The sequence below is a fragment of the Polypterus senegalus genome, chromosome 1, assembly GCF_016835505.1.
Source record: "Polypterus senegalus isolate Bchr_013 chromosome 1, ASM1683550v1, whole genome shotgun sequence".
Classification (NCBI taxonomy): domain Eukaryota; kingdom Metazoa; phylum Chordata; class Cladistia; order Polypteriformes; family Polypteridae; genus Polypterus; species Polypterus senegalus.
Window position 1 is genome coordinate 326,593,202 of NC_053154.1, and position 23,842 is coordinate 326,617,043.

A 23,842-nucleotide genomic window follows, 5' to 3' on the forward strand; every position below is an offset into this window, starting at 1 on the left:
GAGAGGAGGCTGCTGGGTATTCTTCTCCTTTCCTCCTAGTTTAATAGAGAGCTTTTCATAGTGAGTTGGTTACAAATATGGCACAATGCTGCTTCCCTTTCTTGTATCTACTGGTAAGTTCGATGTGGTTTGGGTTGACTCTCACCCATTACCCAGCTTCACTCTACCTCCTTTTTTTTCCATAGGAAAAGTGGAGAAGCTCCCGGACAGTGACGTGGTGCTGACCAAGATGAAACTGCTTACTGGTAACCTGCATCTGAAGAGCCGAAGTGCTGAGAAGTCTACACCAGCAGGCCCAGAGACGGAGTCAGAGCAGCAGCAGCAGCAGCAGCCCAAACCCGACTGCTGTCACTTCAGAAGCAACGAGTCGCTCTGCAGGCTGCCTGGACTTTTCAAGTTTGAGTCTGAGGACTCAGGAGTTGAAATGCCAAGCGGAGCTAACTCGCCATCGACACCCACGGGCTCTGAGCAGAGCTTTATCATTCACACTAGAGACTCCTCCTGCGACTCTGGGGCTCTGACTACCTCTGCCACCTTTGTGCCTGTCACAGAGGAGGAGTTCTCCTTGAGCAAGTCTCCTGAAATGGTGGAATCAGAACTGCTTAATAGTACTGACTGTGAAGACGGCCAATGTAAAGCTGGCACCGATGTCAGCCCACAGGAGGCAGGCGAAGATACGGATCTGGATAGGAATCACGCTGGCAAGGCGGAGAAGCAGGTGCTGCTGCCAGCTTTTGATGACATGACAGAGGTGGACTTTCAAGAGCAGCCGCTTCAGAAGTTTCCAACAAGTGACAGCCTGGATGAATACATGGATGAGTGCTGCCGACTGAGCGAGGTAAGAAAGAAAAAGAGCGCAGGGCTCAATGCTTGGCCTTTTGGGTATTAGTGTGTCTTACAGAGTCAATGTGTTTGTGAAGCAGGATGGTCAGATAAAATTATTATGGAAATAGTTGGCCATATGAATGTGACAGCGGGTTGAGGTTGGCAGTGATAATATCAGTAACTAGCTGTCCCCCATGGCTCCACCTGCATAGTAATGAAACAGGACAGCGAGGAGGGTCCTGTCTGGCTCCCCACTCCTGATGTCACGCTTCCCCCTCCCCTCGGCCTGCAGCCTCTGACTCGGATTAGCGCAAATATATCGCTCCTGCAAGCGAAATATTATTCTTAGCGCAATGAGAGAAGCCACAAAATCAACTGGAATGTTAAAGCAAATTATACAAAAAAACCCGATCTAAATCCGTGAAGTAGTTCTCTCGTTCGCTAGCTAAGTGGAGGTAAGGTATGTCCTGAGGTTGGCGCGTAAGTGAGGAGGGCCCCGTCCTCCTACCCTTTGCCCTCTGCATCTCTCTCGGATTCGCGCAAATAAATCGGTACTGCAAGTGAACTATGATACATGCCACAATGAGAGAAGTTGCAAAATCAACTGGAATGTTCAAGCAAATTATAGAAAAAGACCCAATCTAAATCCGTTAAGTAGTTATCTCATGAAAAGTGGACAGACGGACAGACGTTGGATTATATATATCCATCCATTATCCAACCCACTATATCCTAACTACAGGGTCATGGGGGTCTGCTGGAGCCAATCCCAGCCAACACAGGAAACAATCCCCAGGCAGGGTGCCAGCCCACTGCAGGGCACACACACACCTACATACCAAGCACAATTTAGGATCGCCAATGCACCTAACCTGCATGTCTTTGGATTGTGGGAGGAAACCAGAGCACCCAGAGGAAACCCATGCAAACTCCACTCAGGGAGGACCCGGGAAGTGAACCCGGGTTTCCTAACTGCGAGGCAGCAGTGCTACCCACTATGCCACTGTGCTGCCCTTATATATACATATATATATATATATATATTCCACACCTGTCAGAAAGGATCTGAGAAACTTTGTAGAATCCATTACAATACTGTCTGAGTCTGCAGTGAAGTTGGGTTCGAGCAGATGGCCTAGGCGAGGGTCTGTTGTGGTGTGAAATTCTGCATACAAGTTGATAAATATTCTGTATGTCTTTATTTGTAACTTAGGCAAAGCAAATGTAATATTAGTATTTCGTCAGTGAGAAGGATTCATGTTTACCCCCTGGGACTAAGTCAGGATAGCGAATTCTATGACAGGGTTGGGGTGAAGTGACTCAAACAAGTTTGCCAAATGTTTCCTTGCAGGCCTCTCTCAATCAACCCCCACAGGAAAGTCAGACTGCCTAACTGGCAAGCTTCACCTTAACACATGGTTTAGGGGGCAGGTGTGAGGGTATTCTCTACCCCATTGGCCTTAAGTATGGCTGTTTGGAACTGTCTTCAATCAAAATCCTTTAAGTACCATGACGCCCTATTGGCTCCAGGGGTTGGACAAAAAACCTATCAATTTGCTTGCTTTGTCTCTCTCTCTCTCTCTTACACCCCATTATGAAGGAGCATCTCACACACCATGAACTGAAAATGACAACACAATGAGGAGCAGCCATATTGAGACAGGCATGTGGCTTGTTCTGAAGAAAGCTGACCGAAAATTATGCCTTAACTAGAAACATTTAAAGTAACAAACAAGTCTGTGTGCCGCCTGAAACTACACATCAGCATTTATCATGTTGTATGGTTGCTATTATTCACTTGTTCTTTGTTTATGAATATTATCAATAATGCATTATTTAAAGTGTAACTTAACTCCTGCTTGTCTTTTACTACATCTAATTGCCTGAGGATATAGAAGTAGAAGGGAAGGTGGAGAGAAGTTATAAAGTACAATACCTTAGAAACAGTGGTAAGTCTGTGAGATTTGAGGCATTCTGATAAAGGCTACATATTAATAATACAGAAGGGGAAAGCAGAGCAATAGTGAACTCTACCAAGACGAAACAGGGTCATATTCAGTAATGAACCCCATGACTGCCCTGGTGCAAGTTTAGCACTAAATTAACAAATGAAGACTATGGTTCAATTTGTACAACATTCTGGGGTGGTACACCACTAAACCAGTGGGCACCATCACCTGTAATTTATTCACTGCTTTTGATCGCTATGACCAATTTGATTGCACAAAATATCGGAAGTCGGGCTACCCTTTGTATAACCTTTTCTGATAAACCTGCCTGGTGCCATTTTCCAACAGCAACGCAATCACTCTGTATGGGTATGACGTTAATCTGAATCCAGCCTTGCAAGTAGGTTCTCCAACTTGCAAGGTTGGTGGCAGGATTGGAACTCCGGCCACTGTAAAAAAAACCTCACAGTCCTCAGTGTGGTGCTGAGGTGTCACCCGTTGCGCGGCTGTACTCAGATCATAATCCGGGTGGTTTGTCATGTGGTGGGTGCGGTGATGCACTTTAATCAGCACATGCTCCCAACCAAAGCCGGCATCTTCTAGGGGTGAACTTGTGACATCTGGACCCTTTGTTAGGTAGCAGTGTCCCAGGCGCTACATCCAACAGAGCTAATATAAGACGTTCTAAGACACCAGCAGTGCCAGTGTCCAGCAGTCATACCACATGCACCTCAGAAGAGGTTATCCATCTGAAGCTAAGCCTGTTCAGGCCTGGCCAGTACTTGGATGGAAGACCAACCAGGAAAGATTTGGGTTGATGCTGGAAGAGGTGTTGGCAAAGCACCTACCCTGTGGTCTGAATGTGGATCCCAATGCAGTGACAGGAACACAGTAGTATAAAAATGGTGCTGTACCTTGTGAAATCGAGGCCCCATCTCTGTGTTCATAAAAGATCCTTGGGCATCACTCGTTGGGCGCTCCGGTTTCCTCCCACAGTCCAAAGACATGCAGGTTAGGTGCATTGCCGATCCTAAATTGTCCCTAGTGTGTGCTTGGTGTGGGTGTGTGTGTGTGTGTGCCCTGCGGTGGGCTGGCGTCCTGTCCGGGGTTTGTTTCCTGCCTTGCGCCCTGTGCTGGCTGGGATTGACTCCAGCAAACCCCCCTGACCCTGTGTTAGGATATAGCAGGTTGGATAAGGACTGACTGACTGGCCTAGTCATTCTGGCCATCTAATCATCCCCTGTCTCTAATTGGCTAACTCTCTCATCACCTAACAGCTAATGTGTGATGAGCATATTGGCACAAAAATGGCTTCCGTCGTATCATCCAGGTGGATGCTGCACATCAGTGGTGGTTGAAGTGGCTCCACACTCTCTATGTAAAGTGCTTTGAGTAGTGAGAAGAGTGCTATATAAATGTGGACACCAGCCACAGTCTCCCGCACACACTCTGTGGGGCATTTGTGCATAGCCCCATTTTATTGCATATTATGCGGATTTTAACTTATCACTTATAATAATTTATATGTTATAATAGTTATTCCTTGATTTGGTTAACTTGAACTATTTCATACGAAGAAGTCACTTATCCAGTACAACAGTTTTTGTGGTAGAGAGTGTGGCATAGAGGTTAAACCTTTCAACTTCTAACCTTGAGGTTGTGGGTTCAAATCCCACTTCTGACACCAAAAGCAAGTCACTTCAAGTACCTGGGCTCCAAATGAAAAAAAAAATGCTTCCAATTGTATCTCAGATGCTGTAAGACTAATGAAATGGGAATTCACTTCCTTCTCCATGCCACCATCCCACTGGTAGAAATGTGGCGTCCCTGTGGGTCTTTTTGTTTTAATGTTATTGCTGGAATATTGACTCACAGGATAACAGGAAGCCATGGTGTCCATTTCCAGTAAAGGAGATTATTTTTGATGAAACTGCATCCAACTCCACTCTAGTAGATAAAGCCAATGTGTGCCATTTGTCTTCAGTCTGCCCACCTCAGTTCAATGGCAGTAGATAGTGCTAGACTGGTTATTCACTTGAAAGGCAGTGTAACAAAAGGACACAAAGAGATTAAGGGTCTTTGGGGCACCTAGAAGGCTAACCCCATATATTCAAAGAAAAACGTGGGTAAAGTGCTTTAAAAAGAAATGTTGGAACGACGCAAGTCCCCAAAGCAGACTGGCTAAGATGGCGCTGCTTCTGGTAAAAAAAAAAAGGATCTTGGCAGGAAGAGGCGGGACCTGGCAGGCAGAACCCGGAAGTGACAGCAGAGGCATAATGGTTGTCAATTTTCCAGTCTTCAGAGAGAGGAAGAGAAGAGGCATGAGTCAACAGCACCCTCTGGCTTTCTGGGGGAAGATTACAATTATCCGAGCCCTTAAACTGTCCCCTATGTGCACTCGTGTGACAGCAGTAAAAATCTCCTTTTAGTTTACCCGCCTCATATCTTTGCCAGTATCTCATGTGTGTCCCTATTTTTTTATGCTTGATTTAATTTTTCATTGTATTGCTTATCTGGGTTTCTCTGTTTCCATGTCAGTTAATTGCCAACAGTAATGCCAATGTGTGAAACTTTTTTCTAAACACCCCACCTCAGCTCCTAGCTACAATCCTGACATTAACTTGTCCATCTTAACATTCAATAAATAAACATGTCTTTCTCTCTTTCCGTAATCTACTCACTTCATTTCAAGAAGTAACACCATAAAACTGTGCCTCAGTGAATGCCTGACAGCCATGTGTGCCACGGCTACCTACCGGTTTATCTCAGCTTAATGCCAATAAGACCAGTGGCTCTCCCACCTTCAGTTTACTTGCCTTAGGTCTGTGGCAATAGAACATTTTAAAGATGTGTAATCCACTCTTCTGAATCTTGAGCTTGCACTACTATATCATTGTTAAGCCCACCCATTTCAGCTCAGTACAAGTCCCTAAAGTCCATACCCTTAACTTGTTATAATTTACCTCAAACCTGCTCAATACTATTAGGCGAAGCCCCGAATTGCCCCTTTGTTTTGTTGGCCTGCCTCAAGCTCAATGCCACCCTATTATATAACACTAACCAATCAGCTCTTTACTCCCCTGAGAGCCTGTCACCTCTGTGCCACTATACAGTGCCCACATGCCCTTCTTCTTTCAGTTTTGCTGTATGTATTGATGAAAACGTTCATTCTGTTATTAAACGAGTGCATTCAAAATAGCAAACATGGTGAGAGGCCATGGAAAGACCCCTAAAATGGGCCTTGGCCTTCTCTGGATTGCCTAGAATAGGCCTCTTTACAGGCAGCCTGGCCTCCCAACTCCACAGGCTGGCTTAGGCCTACAATGGCCCATACAGAATAAAGTGATTTTAAAGTTTAAAATAATGCTAAATGTCCGAACAAATGACCCTCAAGGGTGAGGAGGAAACCATAACAAACAGCACCTTACCAATAAAGGTATTTTTTTGAAATCACAAAACGAAGCACAAAATGGCAAAAAGACAAATAATAAGGCAATAGCATTTGCATAAAATGGCATTCCAGATTAAACAGGTTGCAATATGTTAACCAAAAATGAAAACCAGGAGCAGAAGCAAACACATCCAAGGAAATAGAGAAATATGGTGAGAGATGGAGGAATGGAGTTAGCCACCTTATACCAGGCTGCTGGTGGGACCCTGAAAAGGACTTTTAGTTTCTTCTTCTGCCACACACCCAGGTCTTCTGCAGCACCATTCGCTCCCAGTTGCTTCAACTCCTCTGCCCACACATAACCCAGCACTGCCTCGCTTCACTCATCCTGAGGTTGGGAGCCTGCGCTGATATCACGTTGCCACATCCACCACACGCCAAACCACCTGGATTAGGACCCGAGTGCAGTTGGTGACACCTCAGCACCACACTGGAACTGTGTGAGGTTTCTTACGGTGGCTGAAGTGCCAATTCTGCCACCAGCCCCTAGGTTTTCCCTGTAAATTGGAAGATCTGCTTGCAGGGCTGGATGCAGATTAATGTCATACCCAGGATGGAACAATTGCAGGTTAAGGGCCTTGCTCAAGGGCCCACGGAGCAGAATCTCTTCTGTCATTTATGGGATTCGAACCAGCAAATTTCCAATTACAAGAGCAGATCCCTAGCCTCAGAGCCACCACTCCTGGGTGAGAGGTAATTTGACTGGCACTCAATCCCCCAGGTTCCATCAGCAGAGAGGGCTCTGTCCAAGTGTACAATGCACACAGGCCTGTGGTCCTCAGCAGTAGGGCGACACGTAATGAAGTGCATCTTATAGTGCTGGACCAGCAACCCCCCCGATGTGCTGTTCACGGACCAAATAGCCGGCTTCTCTAGGCATCCCAGTCTGTGGCTTCCAGGAGAATGTGTCCCTCTCACGTCCAGACCCAGTGTCACTACACTGTCCTCCGTCTCAGAGCCCTCAAGGGTAACATGAACTCCATCCACCAGGATGCATAAAGGGTGTGAGGCGACCCAGTCTGCCCAACTTAAAACAAACCATTGTGACTGTGGTCGACGGGTCCACCAGCATTAGAGCTAAACCAATCCTCTGTGTTGGGGTCATTAGTCAGTTCTATCCCACTTCTGACACCAGTGTAGGATCCTGGGGGAGCGAGAGACGGAGGAATGGATTTAGTCACCTTACAGCAGACTGTTTGTGTGGCCCTTTAAGGACCTTAGGTTTTTATCAACATACCTCCGGGACTTTCATGGCACCATGTGCACCCAGCTGGTTCATCCCCTCAGCATAAACACACACACCACCCAGGTCTTTGTAACATCAAAAGAAAATGAGGATCACAATGCAGTCTAGGAACATCAAAGAGCTACTGAAGGATCTGCTTCTGAACTTCACAATATACAGGCAGGGGGCGGTCCTTTAACCGTGATGTCAAGGTGGCCCCGCCTCTTGGGCCTCCCACAAAACACAAGGTATGTCTTTGAAGAACATAGAAGAACAATTCTTACAAATTAAAATAAAATAAAGAAAAGATGATTAAAGAACAATAATTTTCCAGAAAGGCAAACCAAAAAACAATGAGCAGAAGGTGAAAGCTTCATAAACACAAAAATATTGAACATACAAGAAGTAAAGTCCCCTGGCTGAACCATAACACATTCCCTTCTTGCCTATTGCTATGTTCTTCAATTTGTTCCTTGGCCTGTGATGTCACAATGCTGAGTCTCTCTGGACCCCACACCCATCCTCAGAGACCACTGTTCCAGGCTTTTATCCAATGGGTAGCAAAAGTGAAACTGCTTTAAATAAGTCGATACTAATGACCAAGTGAACTCTGCCACCCATCCCAGGGAAGTACAATGATGCCAAAAAATTCTTGCACCTTCTTCTTCCTGCAGCCGCCATGTCATTAGCTTCACTCAGCTTCCTCCCAGCTCCAGAGTTCAGGCAGCTTTTACTGAAGCTTCAGAAAATACTCCTGCCACACCCTGCAGGCACACACACCAGCAGGCTTTGCGGGTATACTGACCCCTACATGACAACCCTTCCATATTTTCAAAGCTGTTGGCAGAAGGAGGCGTTGAGGGAAAACTTGATTGTGTGCTGCCCTCTTGTGGCTGCCAAGCACCATTACCCATAAGCCAGCCCAGTCCTCAGTAGGATTGATTGATATACTCCTGTGGGAATTCTGAAATCTTACTAGCAGCAAGAGGTCCAGCATCTATAGAAACTGCCCCATCCCCCACAGGGGTAGCCCACCACAGCATGACACCATACAAGATGAAAGACCCGCGTGAAGGGGAGTGAGAGACACTGGATCTAAAAAGGAGGTGCTGACGGCTCTTTTCATCCCAAGGCCCATCTAACAGCACCTGCTCATAAATCTGAAGATGCCATCAGTGATTTGTCCCAAAGCCCCTGGCCTCATGGCAACCGTTCAGAGGGCGGCATTGCCCGTTCACAAGGAATAATTAGCAGCCCTTTTTATCGTGCGAGTGTCAGATTGTTCAAATTACTTGCATTTTTAGCCAGATAAAGCCCCTTTCATGCAGCCCCTCTTTCATGCCGGTGCCTGGCGGCTTTTCAAGAGCCCTGCTCCTCATCTGCCACATTAGTGGGCGATGGTGACAGCCCCGTCGACAGGTTGGCTGCCGAGCCTGGCCCTCTCACATCGTTCATCCGTGAAGCTCATAAAGTCAAGGAGGTGAAGCCCTTGGACCTGAGGGAAAGAGCATATGCGCCATACTGGGGGATCTCACACAGGTGTGCGTACCCTGGATATTTCCAGAACCCAATATGGAAGAACTTTGGCTAAAAAAACAAAACAGAAGTGAAGTGGAGTGTTTTGCACACAGAGGGGTTGTTCAGAGCACTGACACATTCACTCACAGCTGTACATTTCTACAGATGTGTCCTCACACACAAACTTACCTACCTATGTAATGTGAACACAACTGCTAGGACCCTCTGCAACTAGACACCCACCAGTCTACAGAGACACGTGTAGTTTGTAAACCCCTGCACAGAGAGCTGTGCACACACAAACACGTGGCATCCACAAGAACATCGTCAGACAGCACACATATCATCTGTAAAAGCAAGGATATAATTCCTGGAACATGTCTGCACACCCCACATTATGTTGGTCCGTAGAGTGTGGCATTTACACTGATAAGCCAGCACATCATGACACTCCCATTGCAGCAAATGACATCAACTATCTAATAAGACCAACCGTCTGTCAAGATCAGATGATAAGTTGACATTACGCACCCTTAGTTGAAGATATGGGAGGATGTAAAGACCTGAGTAACTCTGAGAAGTGCCAACTCGTCACGAGCAGAGACAGCTGGGTTAGAGCATCTCTAAAACAGCAAGACTTGTGGGGTGTTCATGGTCTGCTGTGGTCAAAGGAGGTTGTGGTGACTGACTAGGGGTGCACCAGCCACCCCAAACTGACAAAAACAGGCAACAACACCAGTTCAGTCCAACACAAAGCTTTTTATTCACTCAGAACAGTCTCCAAAGACTGATACCAAGTCTCATGGACAGTAAAACTTTCCTCCAGAGCCTTGCAGCCCCCTTCCTTCTCCACAGGCAAGCTTCACAAGTGTTGTCCTCCTGACTCTGGCTCTCTGAGTAGTGGCAATTGGCTCCTTTTACAGGACAATTGGAAGCCCTCCAGGTGTCCAATGACCTTCTTCTGGTAGCACTTCCAGGTGTTGCGGAATTGCTGCCAAACAGGAATCAACAAATATCCAGGTGCCCCCTGGTGGTGGCCATGGGCACCGGCAGGGTTGAGCTTCCATGCTCCAAACCTGTGGCCCCACTGCAAGCCAGGGGGGTTGCCAACTAGCATTCCATTAGAGATAATGTCCAGAATAAGCTTTCTCCCCCGGTCCTTCCACTAGCGAGGCGTCCCGGCCATCCACTACAAGGTAAAAACCCACAAACTGCGGTGTTAGGCAACCAAAACTCATTGATGTTAGAGGTCAGCATTTGGAGCCCTATGTGGGGCTGACGGATGTCCATTGCAAGTAGTCTGTATTAACAATTCTTTGGTGACCTCAGACTGGGGTTCCCCTTGGTGTCCAAAGCCCCCGCCTCTTCAATAGCACAAAAGGGCCCCCCTTGTACATATACCTTGGAATTTATAGAGCACGCACCCCTTGGTGTATGGAGCATGCATTGTTTTACTTTCATAAATGGTGCCCAGTGGGTAAAGGCGGCCACTCAGTGTCATCAGAGTTTGATGACCTCCCCTCTCAGTGTTCAGAGCCCCCTTGCCTTTAGAAACCCTTTTGTGTACATATAGCTGACATTATTATCATACTTGGCATTATTATCATACATATTATTATACTTCTTCGACCCAGGGGGCTGCTTCCCTTTTCATGTCCAAAGCATGCTCCTACCTTTCCTTACATAAATGGTGCCCCTCTAATGACGGTGGCCCAAGACTGCCACCTAGATCACCTAATGGACTGACCGGCTCTGGGTACAAACCAACTGAAGAACCACTGGGACCAAAACTGCAGATAATTTTAATGATGGCACATGGGTAATGCTGTGTATTGGACTGTGTGACCTCAAGCCAGTCTGAGTGCCCACCATTTAAAGTGCCTACAATGGGCACACAAGCATTGAAACTGGACCTTGAATCAAGAGAAGATCATCTGGTCCAATGAATACTATTTTCTGTCACATCATGTGGAATGCTGGGTATGTGTCTTCATATACTTGGAGAAGAGATGGCACTGTGGGAGTAAGAGAAGCCTGGAGTGTGATGCTTTAGGTAATGTTCTGCTTGGAAACTCTGGGTCTGGGCATTTCTGTAGATATCAATTTGAGATGTATTGCCCACCTAAACATCATCTACTTGAACTAGGACCTTGTCTGTTACCCCAAGCTGACAAACCAAATTTCCCTTTTGAACTGAATTGATTCATGTGACCTCCTATCAAAAGTCTTCTTGATTAGTGGCCCCAATAATGTGTCATATTAGGGAGGCTGACATGGACCACCACTCATAGTATAATTAAATAAAAGAAACAAATTACGTCAATTATATTAAAGAGATTCCCATTTAACCTATCATAGGACCCAGCATGTTTAATTTATATTAAGGCTGACATCATTTGCTATTGTGACGTCTCACTCAACTGAGGGCCTGACCATTTACAACAGCAACAACGATACTTATTTCTATAGCACGTTTTCATATAAATGATGTAGCTCAAAGTACTTTACAAGATTAACAAAGAATAAAGTAAGGTTCAATGGCCAGAGAGGACAGAAAAAAAGAAAAAAAAAAAATCTGCAAGGGTTTTGAGGCCATGAGACCACCCAGCCCCCTCTGGACATTCTACCTCACATAAATGACCTCAATCAGTCCTCATGGTTTTCAGGCTTCACATGGAAGAATTAGATGATGATGGTCATGTGGACCTCTGGCCTTCAATCCATCAATGTAGGGACTGCATGGTGTCCTGATCAGGTGGTGGTGGTGCAGATCAGCACCACAGAAAACTAGTAAAGGAACAGCAGAGAAAGTAGGTGATAGTACGGATTTCGGAGCCATGAAATAAAATGATAATTAAATGCATATACAGAATATCAGAGTTCCACTAAAATGAAGCTATGAGAAAGCCATGTTAAAGTAATGAGTTTTTAGAAGTTTTTTAAAGTGCTCCACCATATTAGCCTGGTAAGCTATTCCAGATTTTAGGTGCATAACAGCAGAAGGCTGCTTCACCACTTCTTTTAAGTTTAACTCTTGGAATAATAAGCAGACCCTCATTTGAAGATCTAAGGTTACGATTTGAAGTGTAAAGTGAGAGACACTCCGAAATATAAGATGGAGCAGATTATTTAAGGCTTTGTAAACCAGAAGCAGTATTTTAAAGTCAAATCTAAATGACACAGGTAACCAGTGCAGTGACGCTCAGACTGGGGTGATGTGCTCGGATATTCTTTTCCTAGTTAAGATTCTGGCAGCTGTATTCTGCACTTGTTGCAATTGATTTATGTCTTTTGTGGGTTATCCTGAGAGGAGTGCGTTGCAGTAATTTCATTCATATTAAGGGGACTCCCATCATGCACAGCCTTGGGTCTTTGAATGGTTGGCCCCAAAATGTACCACAGCTTTTCCTGTACCCTGCTCTTCCCATAGTCTCTGTCTATTCCTCAGGTTCACTGCACTGCACATTCTCAGTGGTCCTTTAGTGGCCCCTCATAAAGTCGGCCGTTACGTAGAGCTGTTTTAGGACTCAATCCTAATGCAATTGATTATTTTATTCCAAATTCTTTGTTATGTAGACCTACAGATACATCCTCCACCTCACCTCTTGTTCCTTTATCCTCAGACACAAGGCACTTACGTCTAGGACTATGAAATTGGCTGATGCCGTGCTTTTCTCTTATTTATTGATATCCCAGCCGGCGCAGCCAATGTGTGTGGCTCTGGTCTCCTAAGGATACATTGCTGCGTCTCACCCCCTGGGTCTTCTTGGTGTCTGTGTTATTCCCTCTTTTTCAATTTCCAAGGTTCCAGATGAGTGCAAGAGTTGGGGTGGAGGACAGATACAATTTTGTATAGCCCAAAATCACACAACCTACCTCTTGACAGCCCCCCAGGCTTAACTCTCTAAAAAGACAAGAAAAAACTCCCAGAAAAACCCTTGTAAGGAAAAAAATGGAAGAAACCTTAGGAAAGGCAATTTAAAGAGAGACCCCTTTCCAGGTAGGCTGGGCATGCAGTGGGTGTCAAAAAAGGGGGTCAATACGATACAATACAGAGAACAGAACATATCTGTGGGTCTACATAACAAAGCAAGATTAGGGTGACCACCCCAAGCCCTTCCACCAAAAACAAGACTCAAAGTTCTCCCGTGCACTTTACAATCAAGTCAAAATAGATTTCCGTTCCATGACTTTAGTCAAGCCAAGTGGTGCCAAGTAGGCAAGTGTGAGAGGGGACCCCAACTGCAGCCCCTCCTCTGTTCCCTCATAGTCCAGTAACTAAGACAGATCTCTACCACTGTGCCCACAACGTCTCACTTGAGGAATGCAGCCATTTGAATCTCAAGAGAAAGTTAATTAAACAGGATTAGCACGTTCCTGTACTCCATCTCCTGTTGTGAAAGGGCCATGTGGAGTGTAGAGAGGCGTGTGTGCCACAGGGAGCTCTTCACACAAAGAAGGCCAGGCACTGAGTAACAAATAAACAGGATGCCAGACGCTGCCACAGAGCCAAGGACGACTCCTGCGTGTGAGGCCGTGACAAGCGAATACGTCGAGAGTGCAACTTCGGATTAAGCAGCTCGCCCACACACAAGCACTGCTCAGTTCTCCCCAGGGTTCCTGACATTCTTCAAGTGAAACTCAGATCTCTTTAGAGGAAAGTTTCATCTAAAAGTCAACAAAAGGGTGAGAAGCTGGGCTTAGCGGGGTCAGGGGTTTAAATCCAAGTGTAGGCTCACTGTTATCACCCTCAAATTAACCCTTTTGTGGCCCGTCTTCCAGTTCAACCCTTTATCACATTGGAGAAATGTGTTATGCAGCTAATTTAAAGCATTTTGGAATATGATAAACCTCAAAAGGCGTCATAAAATAGCAAATAACCGATTTCTCTAATAGCAGCTTGCTTCCTCCTCTAATGGACAAACCATTCCATACTGAAACTGAGAGGGTAAGCAGGGGTCCATGACACTGACATGACCTCTTCAGATGCTTTTTGTGAGGATTACTTATGGAAACAGCGCCACCTGTTGGATTGAATGTCATTTAATGAGTAGGGCTTTCCATACAAGGACCCACTCTTCGGTGCCGTTGAGGAGGGTCTAGCTGTAGCTTGCAGTACGTATGACACAGGTCAAGTAATGCCCACCACGTCAGTCATGAAATGCTCTTTTGACTCAGATAACCCTTCTACAACCCTAATCTTAACCACGGGGCCCTAATGTTAATCGTAGTCTAATGCGCTGGGTGTTACGTGACTAACGTTGAGGGTGTTTTGCGATGTTACATGACTAACTTCATAGGTACTGCGGTCTGCAATTACCCTCTGCTGGGATGCCATTGCTCGGAATGGTGCAGTAGTTGGGTGATGGACTGCAATTATGAAGTCAAATCACTTCATTTTGTGCCTGACGTTCTGAGAAAAAGAAATGCAGTTAGATTTGATTTTACTGTATATGGTGCCTTGCAAATTGAGGGCTAGTACAAAAAATGCATTTAGAAAAAGGTAGCATTTGATAGTGCTAAGTGGTGGGGCCCCGAGTTAGATGTGTTCCTCATGTAATAAAGAAGCAATAGAGACAAAATAAATACAGTGCATACCTAGATAGATATGTAAACCATCCAGTCACATTCGGTATTGGAAATGGTCGCTGTCTTCTTGCAAACGCAGATCGACCCAGCACTCCATATTGGGAACGGTATCCGTAAGCATTGTAGGGGTGACGGCAACAATTTCCTGTTGAGCGTTTCTCTGTAATTGTTCCAGCGTACGAGACTTGTTCTTGTACACTTTTCCTTTCAACGTTCCCCAGAGGAAGAAATCCGGAGGTGACAGGTCTAGGAAACGAGGTGGCCATAGCCCCTTTTGAAATGTCCCGATTGGCAAAAAACGGTTCAATTTGTGCCGTGCTGTGTGCCATGACGTGTGACAGGTGATCTCACAGTCATTCAGTTCCTTCACAAATAAGTCGAATATGTTCCTCTGCTCAATCATGTATGCCATCCTTCCCTGAACTGAATTTCGAGGGGAACTGCCAATGTGTTAACTTTGTGTGCACGGGAGCTCGCTGTAGGTGCCAGTCCGGCACACCGATGCTCGACAGAAGAGCGCCGTTCGTGCATTTATCCAGGAACACCGTGATCTTTATTTCGTTTGGATTGTTTCATTATTATGACAGTAATACATCATAACTCAGGCCCCGCCCATTAGAATCACCCTGTATGTACTGTAAAATCTCACACATAATGCGCACTTGTGTATAATGTGCATGCTGATTTAGCCCAAGATTTTCAGGAAAAAAAAGGATTTCACATATAATGCGCAACCTTAACTTTTCAAGATTTTAAGGTGGGTGTTGACTTTTGTTGACAAGAAGAGTGAGGGCAGAAATCAGCTGTAACGTTATGATAAAGGTAGACTCTCTTTGGTTATAGGAATGTTACATTCGGTGACTTTTGGTGTTTAATCCCTGTGTGTGCGTGAGTAGCGAAGAGCAAACGACGGCAAAAATTACATCGACATCTGGGGAGAAAGCGAAGTGAATGCACAAAGAAAAACACTCACTGGATGATGTTTTGTGTATGTTGTGTCATTCTGAATTGGACTGATTTTGGTGCAAAGAAACTGGAGCACCCGGAGGAAATGCATGTAGACACGGAGAGAACATGCAAACTCCACGCAGAGAGGACCCAGGACGTGAGATGCAATGGTGTTACCACAGTGCCACCGTGCTGCCATGTGCACTGGGGCATAAAATGCAATTGCTTGTTATACTGGGATGTTCGAGTGGCCCAGAATATTCTGTTGTAACTCCTGTTAGGCTGATACAATCTGAACTAATACCTTGATGTACAGTATGTGTAATCGATTACATTGCATGCGATGCTGGAAGTGGTTTCCGTTTTCTGCCAGACACATTTCGATGTGGCGCTCCATGTTCCTGAACATAACTGTGAGTGTCTCAGGGGGAATCGCTCTAATTTCACTTGGATGTTTTCCTTCAAATCTTCCACAGTGCAAAGCTTCTTTTCCGATAGACTTTTCCTTTGAGCATACCCCAAAGGAAGAAGTCTGGTGGTGTCAGATCTGGTGGCCGTGGTGGCCAAAGCCCCTTTAAAATTAGCCTGTTGCCGAAGAAGAACTCAATTTCTGCCATGCTCCTTGCTGATGTCTGACATGTTGCTCCATCTTGCAGGAAGTAACCTTCTGTTAACTCACAATCATCCAGTTGATTCTGACATCGCTTAAACAAACTGGTGACCCATGAAGACGCGCCGCTCAATACACCACCATCCTGATGAGAAGTCGAGTGACTGAGTGAAGGGGTACAGGTGGTATGCACCCAGAAGTTGCAAATGGAGGTAGAAAGTCACGACGGCTGTCCGGCGCCTACCTCATCACTCTCATGGAGGGGCATCCCGGCATGCTCGAAGCTCCATATACCGAGGAGCACATTGTACATTGTTTCATTCAGATTGCTGCCTCCCAGCGAGAGTTATTATAGAATATTCGGGGCCTCTGTCAAGCATATTACCCTGTACTTGGTTATAACCCCACTCATGGTGACTAGGCCAGCACAAAAAAAAACCACCGATCAAATTATAAAGTAGTGAGCATACTACACATAAGTAATATCAAAAGAAACTTCTTGAGTGTCAGTAGCCTTTGTCCCCAGGAGCCAAGTTACTTAAACTATTAGATTACATTTCAATAATTATTTACCGCTCTGATGCTGATCTTTCTGATCATAAAATAGGTCATTACGATAGCAATTGATGAGAAGAATTCATAATTAATTGTAGAATTACAGTATTTGAGGGTTCCTCTAGAGTGCTGCCTCCTTCTCTTGCACAATTTGGCTCAAAAACTAATCAGCTCATCATCATCTCATAAAAGGCTTAAGTTACGAGTGTGGTATTTTTTTTCCATCCAGCCATCTTATATCAATGTTTTCGGTATCAGGGGACCCTGAAATGTTAAGAGCTGCCGAAAACCAGAGATTGAAATTTTTGACAAATCTAAAGCTTTCGCTCCTCCCCAATAGATGATAGGTTATGGTGCGGGAGGCTGCAAAGTAAAAAAGAAAATATACTTACAGTGGAATCTCAGGTCACGACCGTAATTCATTCCAAAACTCTGGTCGCAACCCAAAGTAATTTCCCCCATAGGATTGTATGTACATACAATTAATCCATTCCGGACCATACGAACTGTATGTAACTATATTTTTTTAAAGATTTTTAAGCACAAAAATTGTTAATTATACCATAGAATGCACAGTGTAATAATAAACTAAATGTAAAAACATTGAATAACACTGAGAAAACCTTGAGCAGAGAAAATTAACACTGCAAGAGTTCACGCTATAGCCTTAGGAACCGCTCTCTGTAAACACTTTTTTTAATGAGTTTTAAGCACAGGGAAAAAGATGAACTTTTGAAAAATCAGTAATTTATACAAAAACTAACCTTGCATGAGTCGAGTTCTGGCATGAAGGTCGTGAGGAGGAACTGGGTGGAGAGGAGATTACAGTTTTGAGGTAAAGTCTGTGATGATGCGGGTTCGCTGCATGCTCCCATCTCTCTTCCGGGAGCCCTTAAACCTTTTACCGATGAGCAAGACAGTGAGGCACTACAATGGAGCAATCGGATGGTGCAAAAAGTGCCAAGTGCTTTTATTAAAATCAACAACAAAACAACAATCAAAAACAAAGTCCGAATTAAAGTGCAGTATTTTCAGAATCCTTCAATGAATAAATGATCCCATAAAAACAGAAGTGAAGTGGAGGTTAAAATCCAATAGAAAAAAGTCTTCATTGAATACAACAAGATTAAAACAATGCTCGAAGCAGTCTCTTTAAAAATAAGCCCGATGCATTCTTTAACTGCCTTCTCGGCCTTACTGCCTTCTTTAACTGCCTTTTTGCCACAGGGAATGCACAGGGAGAGACTGAACACGTGCGGAAATCATCGGCGCGTACGAACCAGAAGGGAAACTGGCTTGTTCGTTACCCGAGTGTGTGGTCGTGAACAGATGCAAAAGTTTGGCAAACTTTTTGGTCGTAACCCGATTTGTACGTGGTCCGAAATGTTTGTGGCCCGAGGTTTCACTGTATGTGAATAAATTCAATGAACCCAACAACCGATTTCCCCAAGCAAACAAGTCTGCAATATAACATTACTGACAGTAAAAATAAATCACCCAAAACAAACTTTAACACAAAGACAAATGATAGCATAGAAACAGAAGAGTATAGCAGCAGAAAAGCAGCAGCCGACAAACTAAAAGAAAAGCAACAGTAAATTAGCATACCAACAGCTTGATGAAAAATTAAAACCAAACTCTTTTTAGAAAACATCAACAAACAAAAAACAAAAAAAAAAAACAACTTTTCCATTTTGCTGAGATGTTAAACCCACTTTCTGTTACAATGGCAGGTGAACCAGGGGAAGGTGAAGGAAGTGAACGCTGGTCTAGGCTACCTGGAGCACATCTGTCGACTCATCGAGAAGATCGCGCAGCTTCAGGAGCACAACCTTCGACTGCAGAAGCAAAACTGCAGCTTGCAGAAGGAGGGCAATATGAAGACCGCCAAGGAGGTAAGCAATGGCGCCCCCTAGGGTTTTACAATTTATCACCCTTGAGACTGATAGGAAACATAAACGGGTGCTGACTGTATCCTTGGGATTAATAAAGTATCTATCTATCTATCTATCTATCTATCTATCTATCTATCTATCTATCTATCTATCTATCTATCCTTGATTGATTTGTCTTAGTCACTGTAACGTAAATTTCAAAATCAGCAAAATATATATTAAGACGATAAAAGAAACTGTCAATTGACATTTCAAAAATAACACTATTTGAACTACTAATCAGAATCAGAGTCATATTTACTGACCAAGTGTGCACACGTTCCCGATGAGCCCAATGATGGTCATGTTGTCCATATATTTGATAAGTTTGACAGAAGGTTGAACTGAGGGTTCTCATGGAGCGCAAATGCGCAGTTTCTTTGCAGTCTTTGTCGATTTTCATAAAGTGTTCAACTCAGTTGCCCTGTGGGACATCCTGAGACTTCACAGGATCCTCCCAAAGTTGCTGAATATTATGAGTGGCCTTATTTTTTCCTCCATCTTTAACACACAACTCAGTCCCGCACAGTCCACTGGGCCTTCTTGCCCCAATCACCTTGATACCAGGCCTCTCTCACTCTGTCCCTTGAACCACCTTTCCTCTGTCTCTCCGTGGGAGCCTTGTCCTGCTCCCACTCCTGACTCTAGCTCCCCGACTGTAGGAAGGCGGGCCCTTTTATTCTCCCCCGGATGTGTTCCAGGTGTTCCCTCCGACATCACTTCCTGGTGTGGCAGAAGAGCACTCGGAAGCACTCCGGGCAACCCTGGAGGGATTCTCCTCCATCTTCTCAGGTGTGGCGGAAGTAAATCCATCCCGGGCCTCCTATGACTCGGGGAGCCCCCTGGCGGTGGCCACAGGTTAAAATAGGCGTAAGCCTCCTTGTTCCTCTCCTGTGGTCCTCCTCTGTTCCAGGGCGGTTTCCCCCTCATGGCCCGGAGGACGTATGTGCCACCTTCCGGTCCTTCCAGGCATCCCGGCCGGGTCGTAGCCCCAGCGACTCGCCACAGGCGATGCAAAAATAAATTGTATTGTATCCCTGTGGGGTGCCCGGGTTGATCGTACGATTGGTGGAGGTGAATGTCCCCAGTTTCACCTGCTGTTTTCCTATTGGTCAGGAAATTGGTGATCTGATGACTTATGGAGGCAGGGACAGAAAGCTGGGTGCGTTTCGAGTGGAGTAGTTCCGGGATTATTGTATTGAATTCAGAGCTGAAGTCCACGAACAGAATCCTTGCATCTGTCCCTGGGTTGTCAAGACGTTGCAGGATGTAATGCAGACCTATGTTGACTGCACCATCCACTGAACGGTTCTCTCAATGACGAAACTGAAGGGGGTCCAGCAAGAGAGCTGTGATGTCCTTCAGGCAAGCTGACACCAGTTAGCTGATTAGGTACATAAGAGATTTATCCTACAATTAGCTTCACTCTCCACCTTCAAGTGCTGCTCAATAACATGAACTACAGGAAGTCGATAAAATGACATACTAACCGACTGAAGGGAGGAGCAAAGGGACCGTCCGTACACACACAAAGGTGTTGTTCAAAACAGAGGTCATTATAAAGCGGATTAATTAAAGCAATTCACGGGTTTATTCACAAGGAGAGTTGCTATGTTAACATAAAGATGTGCTTATGGAAGTCAGTAATGGTGTCCACTACACAGGGTTAGATCTCCATGCCCTCAATCATTCCAGCAGGCACACAAGCAAACAGAAGGGCTCATAAGGCAGCAGCAGGAGGGAGGAGGACTGACAGGATTTTGATGTTCTTGATCCATTTATGCAGCTGGCTCTTGTCATCTGTTCCTTGCTATTCCTCTGAGATGATCTTTTCATTCTTCGAACAGGTGGCCAGCATATGAGGGCAAGCACAGGTAACTGTTGCGCTGCTGGAGTATTTACACTGGCTTAATGTCTCATGGTGGACAGATCATGAAATGTCAATCAAAGCGAAGCGCGAGGTGTTCGGCACGTCCGCCGTGAGGACTAGCTAGCACATTATAGCTTGGTTCGTTCATTTCTTTACTTAGGTTCTGCGGCTGAAATTTGATTTGGGACACTTTTAGTCTCTGAGCAAGCAGTCCATCCACGATGTGGAGTTTTTGTTTTTTTTTCTCTGGATTCTGAGTGGCTCAGTGGTAGCACCGCTGCCTCACAATAAACAACAACAAGAACAACATTTATTTATATAGCACATTTTCATACAAAAAATGAAGCTCAAAGTGCTTTATATAATAAAGAATAGAAAAATAAAAGACACAGTAAGAAAATAAAATAAGTCAACATTAATTAACATAGAATAAGAGTAAGGTCTGATGGCCAGGGTGGACAGAAAAAACAAAAAAAAACTCCAGACGGCTGGAGAAAAAAGTCCCCACTGGGCATAAAGAGACCAGGGTTCACATGCCAGGTCCTCCCTACGTGGAGTTTGCATGTTTGTCTGTGTGGGTTTCCTCCACATGGTCCAGTTTCCTCTCACAGTCCATAGACATGCAGGTTAGGTGGTTTAGCGATAGTAAATTGGCCGTGGGGGGGTGTTTTGGGGTTTGTGTGTGATGGATGGACTGGTGCCCTGTCCAGGGATTGTTCCTGCATTGCACCCTGTGCAGAACCCCCCTGCAACCCTGATCAGGGCAAAGTGGGTTAGAAAATGACTGACAGGATTCTGCTTCCAATGAGTGTACCCAAGAAATGGGGGGCAAGGTAAAATAATGATGTCTGGACAGGATGACAATGATGCTTCATAGCTTCTGAGTCTGGAATCTCTGCCTGGTTGTTTTCTGTGCAGAGTTTGCATGTCTTTCTCTGTGTCTGTCGTGGTTTCTCCTCCTATATCCCAAAAATGAATGCGTTAGATTTATTAGTGACTCTAAACTGTTTTGGGGTGGGATATATTAGGCAGCAAGAGAACAGACATTTCTTGAAGACGATGTGTTGGAAGCAGCAAAAATGGCCAAGTGTGAGGATCTGAGTCACTTTGACAAAAGCCAACTCGTGATTGTGGTGTTATGGGTCCACAGCTCGTTGAGAAAGGGCCATTCATTTTAAATAATCACCGCACCCGAGGCGGCTTCGTGAGGGGGGCGTTGTTGTAGCGAGCCGCGGGGCGGTCGTCGATGTAGGCGTTTCTCACCGTGTGCACAGGTGGGGAACTGCCCACATTCGTGATTGCTCCCGTGGCTAATGCTACTGCTGTAATGGCCCCTCACATTTTAAAAAGAAGCGCGAGTCGGTGTGGAGGGGTGTAAGAAACGATCGGAGAGAAAAAGGAAAAGAAAGGAAAGAGGACGGAGGTTACAGGGAGCGAGGAAGCATGCGGTGCAGGAGAGATAGACACGTGGAGCGTGCGTGTGGTGAGTGCGCGATCGAGCGCTCATGGACAGCTGCGTGGAAGCTGGGTGTTAGGCCAATGCCCAGGTGTTTGTGTTGATGTCGCTCCCGCTGAGCGACCATGTAGCGGGAGTGACCAAGGGAAGGCGACTGGCCGCAGAGAGGCCATTGAAAGGTAGCGGAAGTCGGGAGACTTGGTGCTGGATTCCCCAACGTGGGCGACCTGGCCGTTGTGGGAAACCAAGTTCTCCGGGACTGGTATGAGTGCCATACCGGAGCCAGGGATCGGGAGGTCTCCAGTCTCGTGTGTCTGTGTGTAGAGGAGGGCAGCTGCAGAGAGCGTCTTGCCTGCTGCTTGGCCCAAACGGGATAAGCAGGTGAGACGCTAATAAACGATGCACCGGATTTGTTTGTTGTTTTTAAGACTGCTTCCTAGAGAAGATTTTAACCTCTAGTTTTAAAGGATTGTTTTTTTCTATTTATTTGTTTTACCTCCACGTTTTTTTTCATTGGATTATTTATTGAAACTGCACTATTTATGGAACACTGTTTTTGTTGGTTTTTAATAAAAGCACTGTTGCACTTTCTACCTTCCCCTTGCTCAGTAATTTGCCTCCATTGACTAGCTCACTCGGTAACATTATCGACGGTGTTGGGTTCAAGGGTTCCCAAACAGCCATGGGAGTGTGGAGCCAGAACCCACATCGTCACAGTGATGGCTAGACGACTGGGTCAGAACATCTCCAAAATGACAGGTCTTGTGGGGTATTCCTGGTATGCAGTGGTCAGTACTTACCAAAAGTGGTCCAAAGCAAAGTGCCTGAGAAAATATAATGAGCAGCATCCAATCAGGGAAGGGCTATGTAATACGCAGAAACCAATCAGAGAGCAAATTTAGAGATTGCGTTTTCAAAAGTCTACATTTTCCCCCATCCACACTGAAACACTGAGCCGGTGTTTACAGAAATCTACAGTTCTGTTGAGCATTTTTAAAAGGGAAGAGTGGACAAAAGGTGAAAACAGAGTAGTGTACAAAAAGAGAGCAGTGTAGATGTAGCCCAATATGAAACCCTCTTCCACATCTCCACCGTTATCTCAGGATGCCTGAGCCTATCATGTGATATCCTCCATGTCAGACGGTAGGGTGTGCTGGGGCTGATAGGATGAAGGTCTCCATGAATGACACTATAGCAGATACAAACTGAATGAGCTCAAGAGCAGATTTGGATGCTTTATCTCATATAGGTGTGCAATGCCCTATTAGCAACTATCTCAGAGTAACGATAACCCACAAATCCAGAACCCAGGAAAGCTAAAATAAAAATTTCCAAGTTCAAGAAATAGAAGCATTGGGACCTGCAGGGAGTAAATATGACAATGGGTGGGGCATCGAGAGGACCCCCTACAGGTAGATTCAGGGATACCTGGATGGGTCAAACACAAGCCCACTGCTGTACCCACCTTATGCCTGACTGGTTCTGTTCAGGGAGGCCACTTTGGGGGCACACTAACATTCAGATGAATACCCAGGCTCGGACTTCCCAGAAGCTGAATTGCTTTGAAAGACAGTTTGTGTAAAAACTCCAAGTGGGCAGCCAGGATTTTTTTTTTTTATCTTTGATATCTGACTTTCATCTTGAGATTCGAGTCACAAACTAGAAATGCTACTTTTAGAAAGCCAAATGCCCACTCAAACTTGGAGCTCCTGCAGAGAAAGAATGCTGATGGAAATATTTTTTTCAAAACAAAAGCCAAAAGCGTCTCTCTTTCTCTCCTCCTCTCTCGGACGGCGCTGTGAAGGCACAATGAGAAGCAGATGGAGAAAGTTAATCTGCATCTGGGAGGTGGCCTGTGGCCATACGCTGCTAATCCATGTCTCAGAGGTTCAACCTTGAGGAGGTGGGCTGC

General features: G+C 45.3%; 1 protein-coding gene across 1 annotated transcript in view; it reads left to right on the top strand.

Annotated features, from left to right (window-relative positions):
- Window positions 1-23,842, top strand: part of si:ch211-250c4.3 (uncharacterized protein LOC100535981 homolog) — an 89,952-nt gene that overhangs the window by 45,554 nt on the left and 20,556 nt on the right. The window contains 2 exon segments of the mRNA XM_039739313.1: window positions 186-838; window positions 18,404-18,565. Coding sequence (XP_039595247.1) covers window positions 186-838; window positions 18,404-18,565 — 815 coding nt within the window.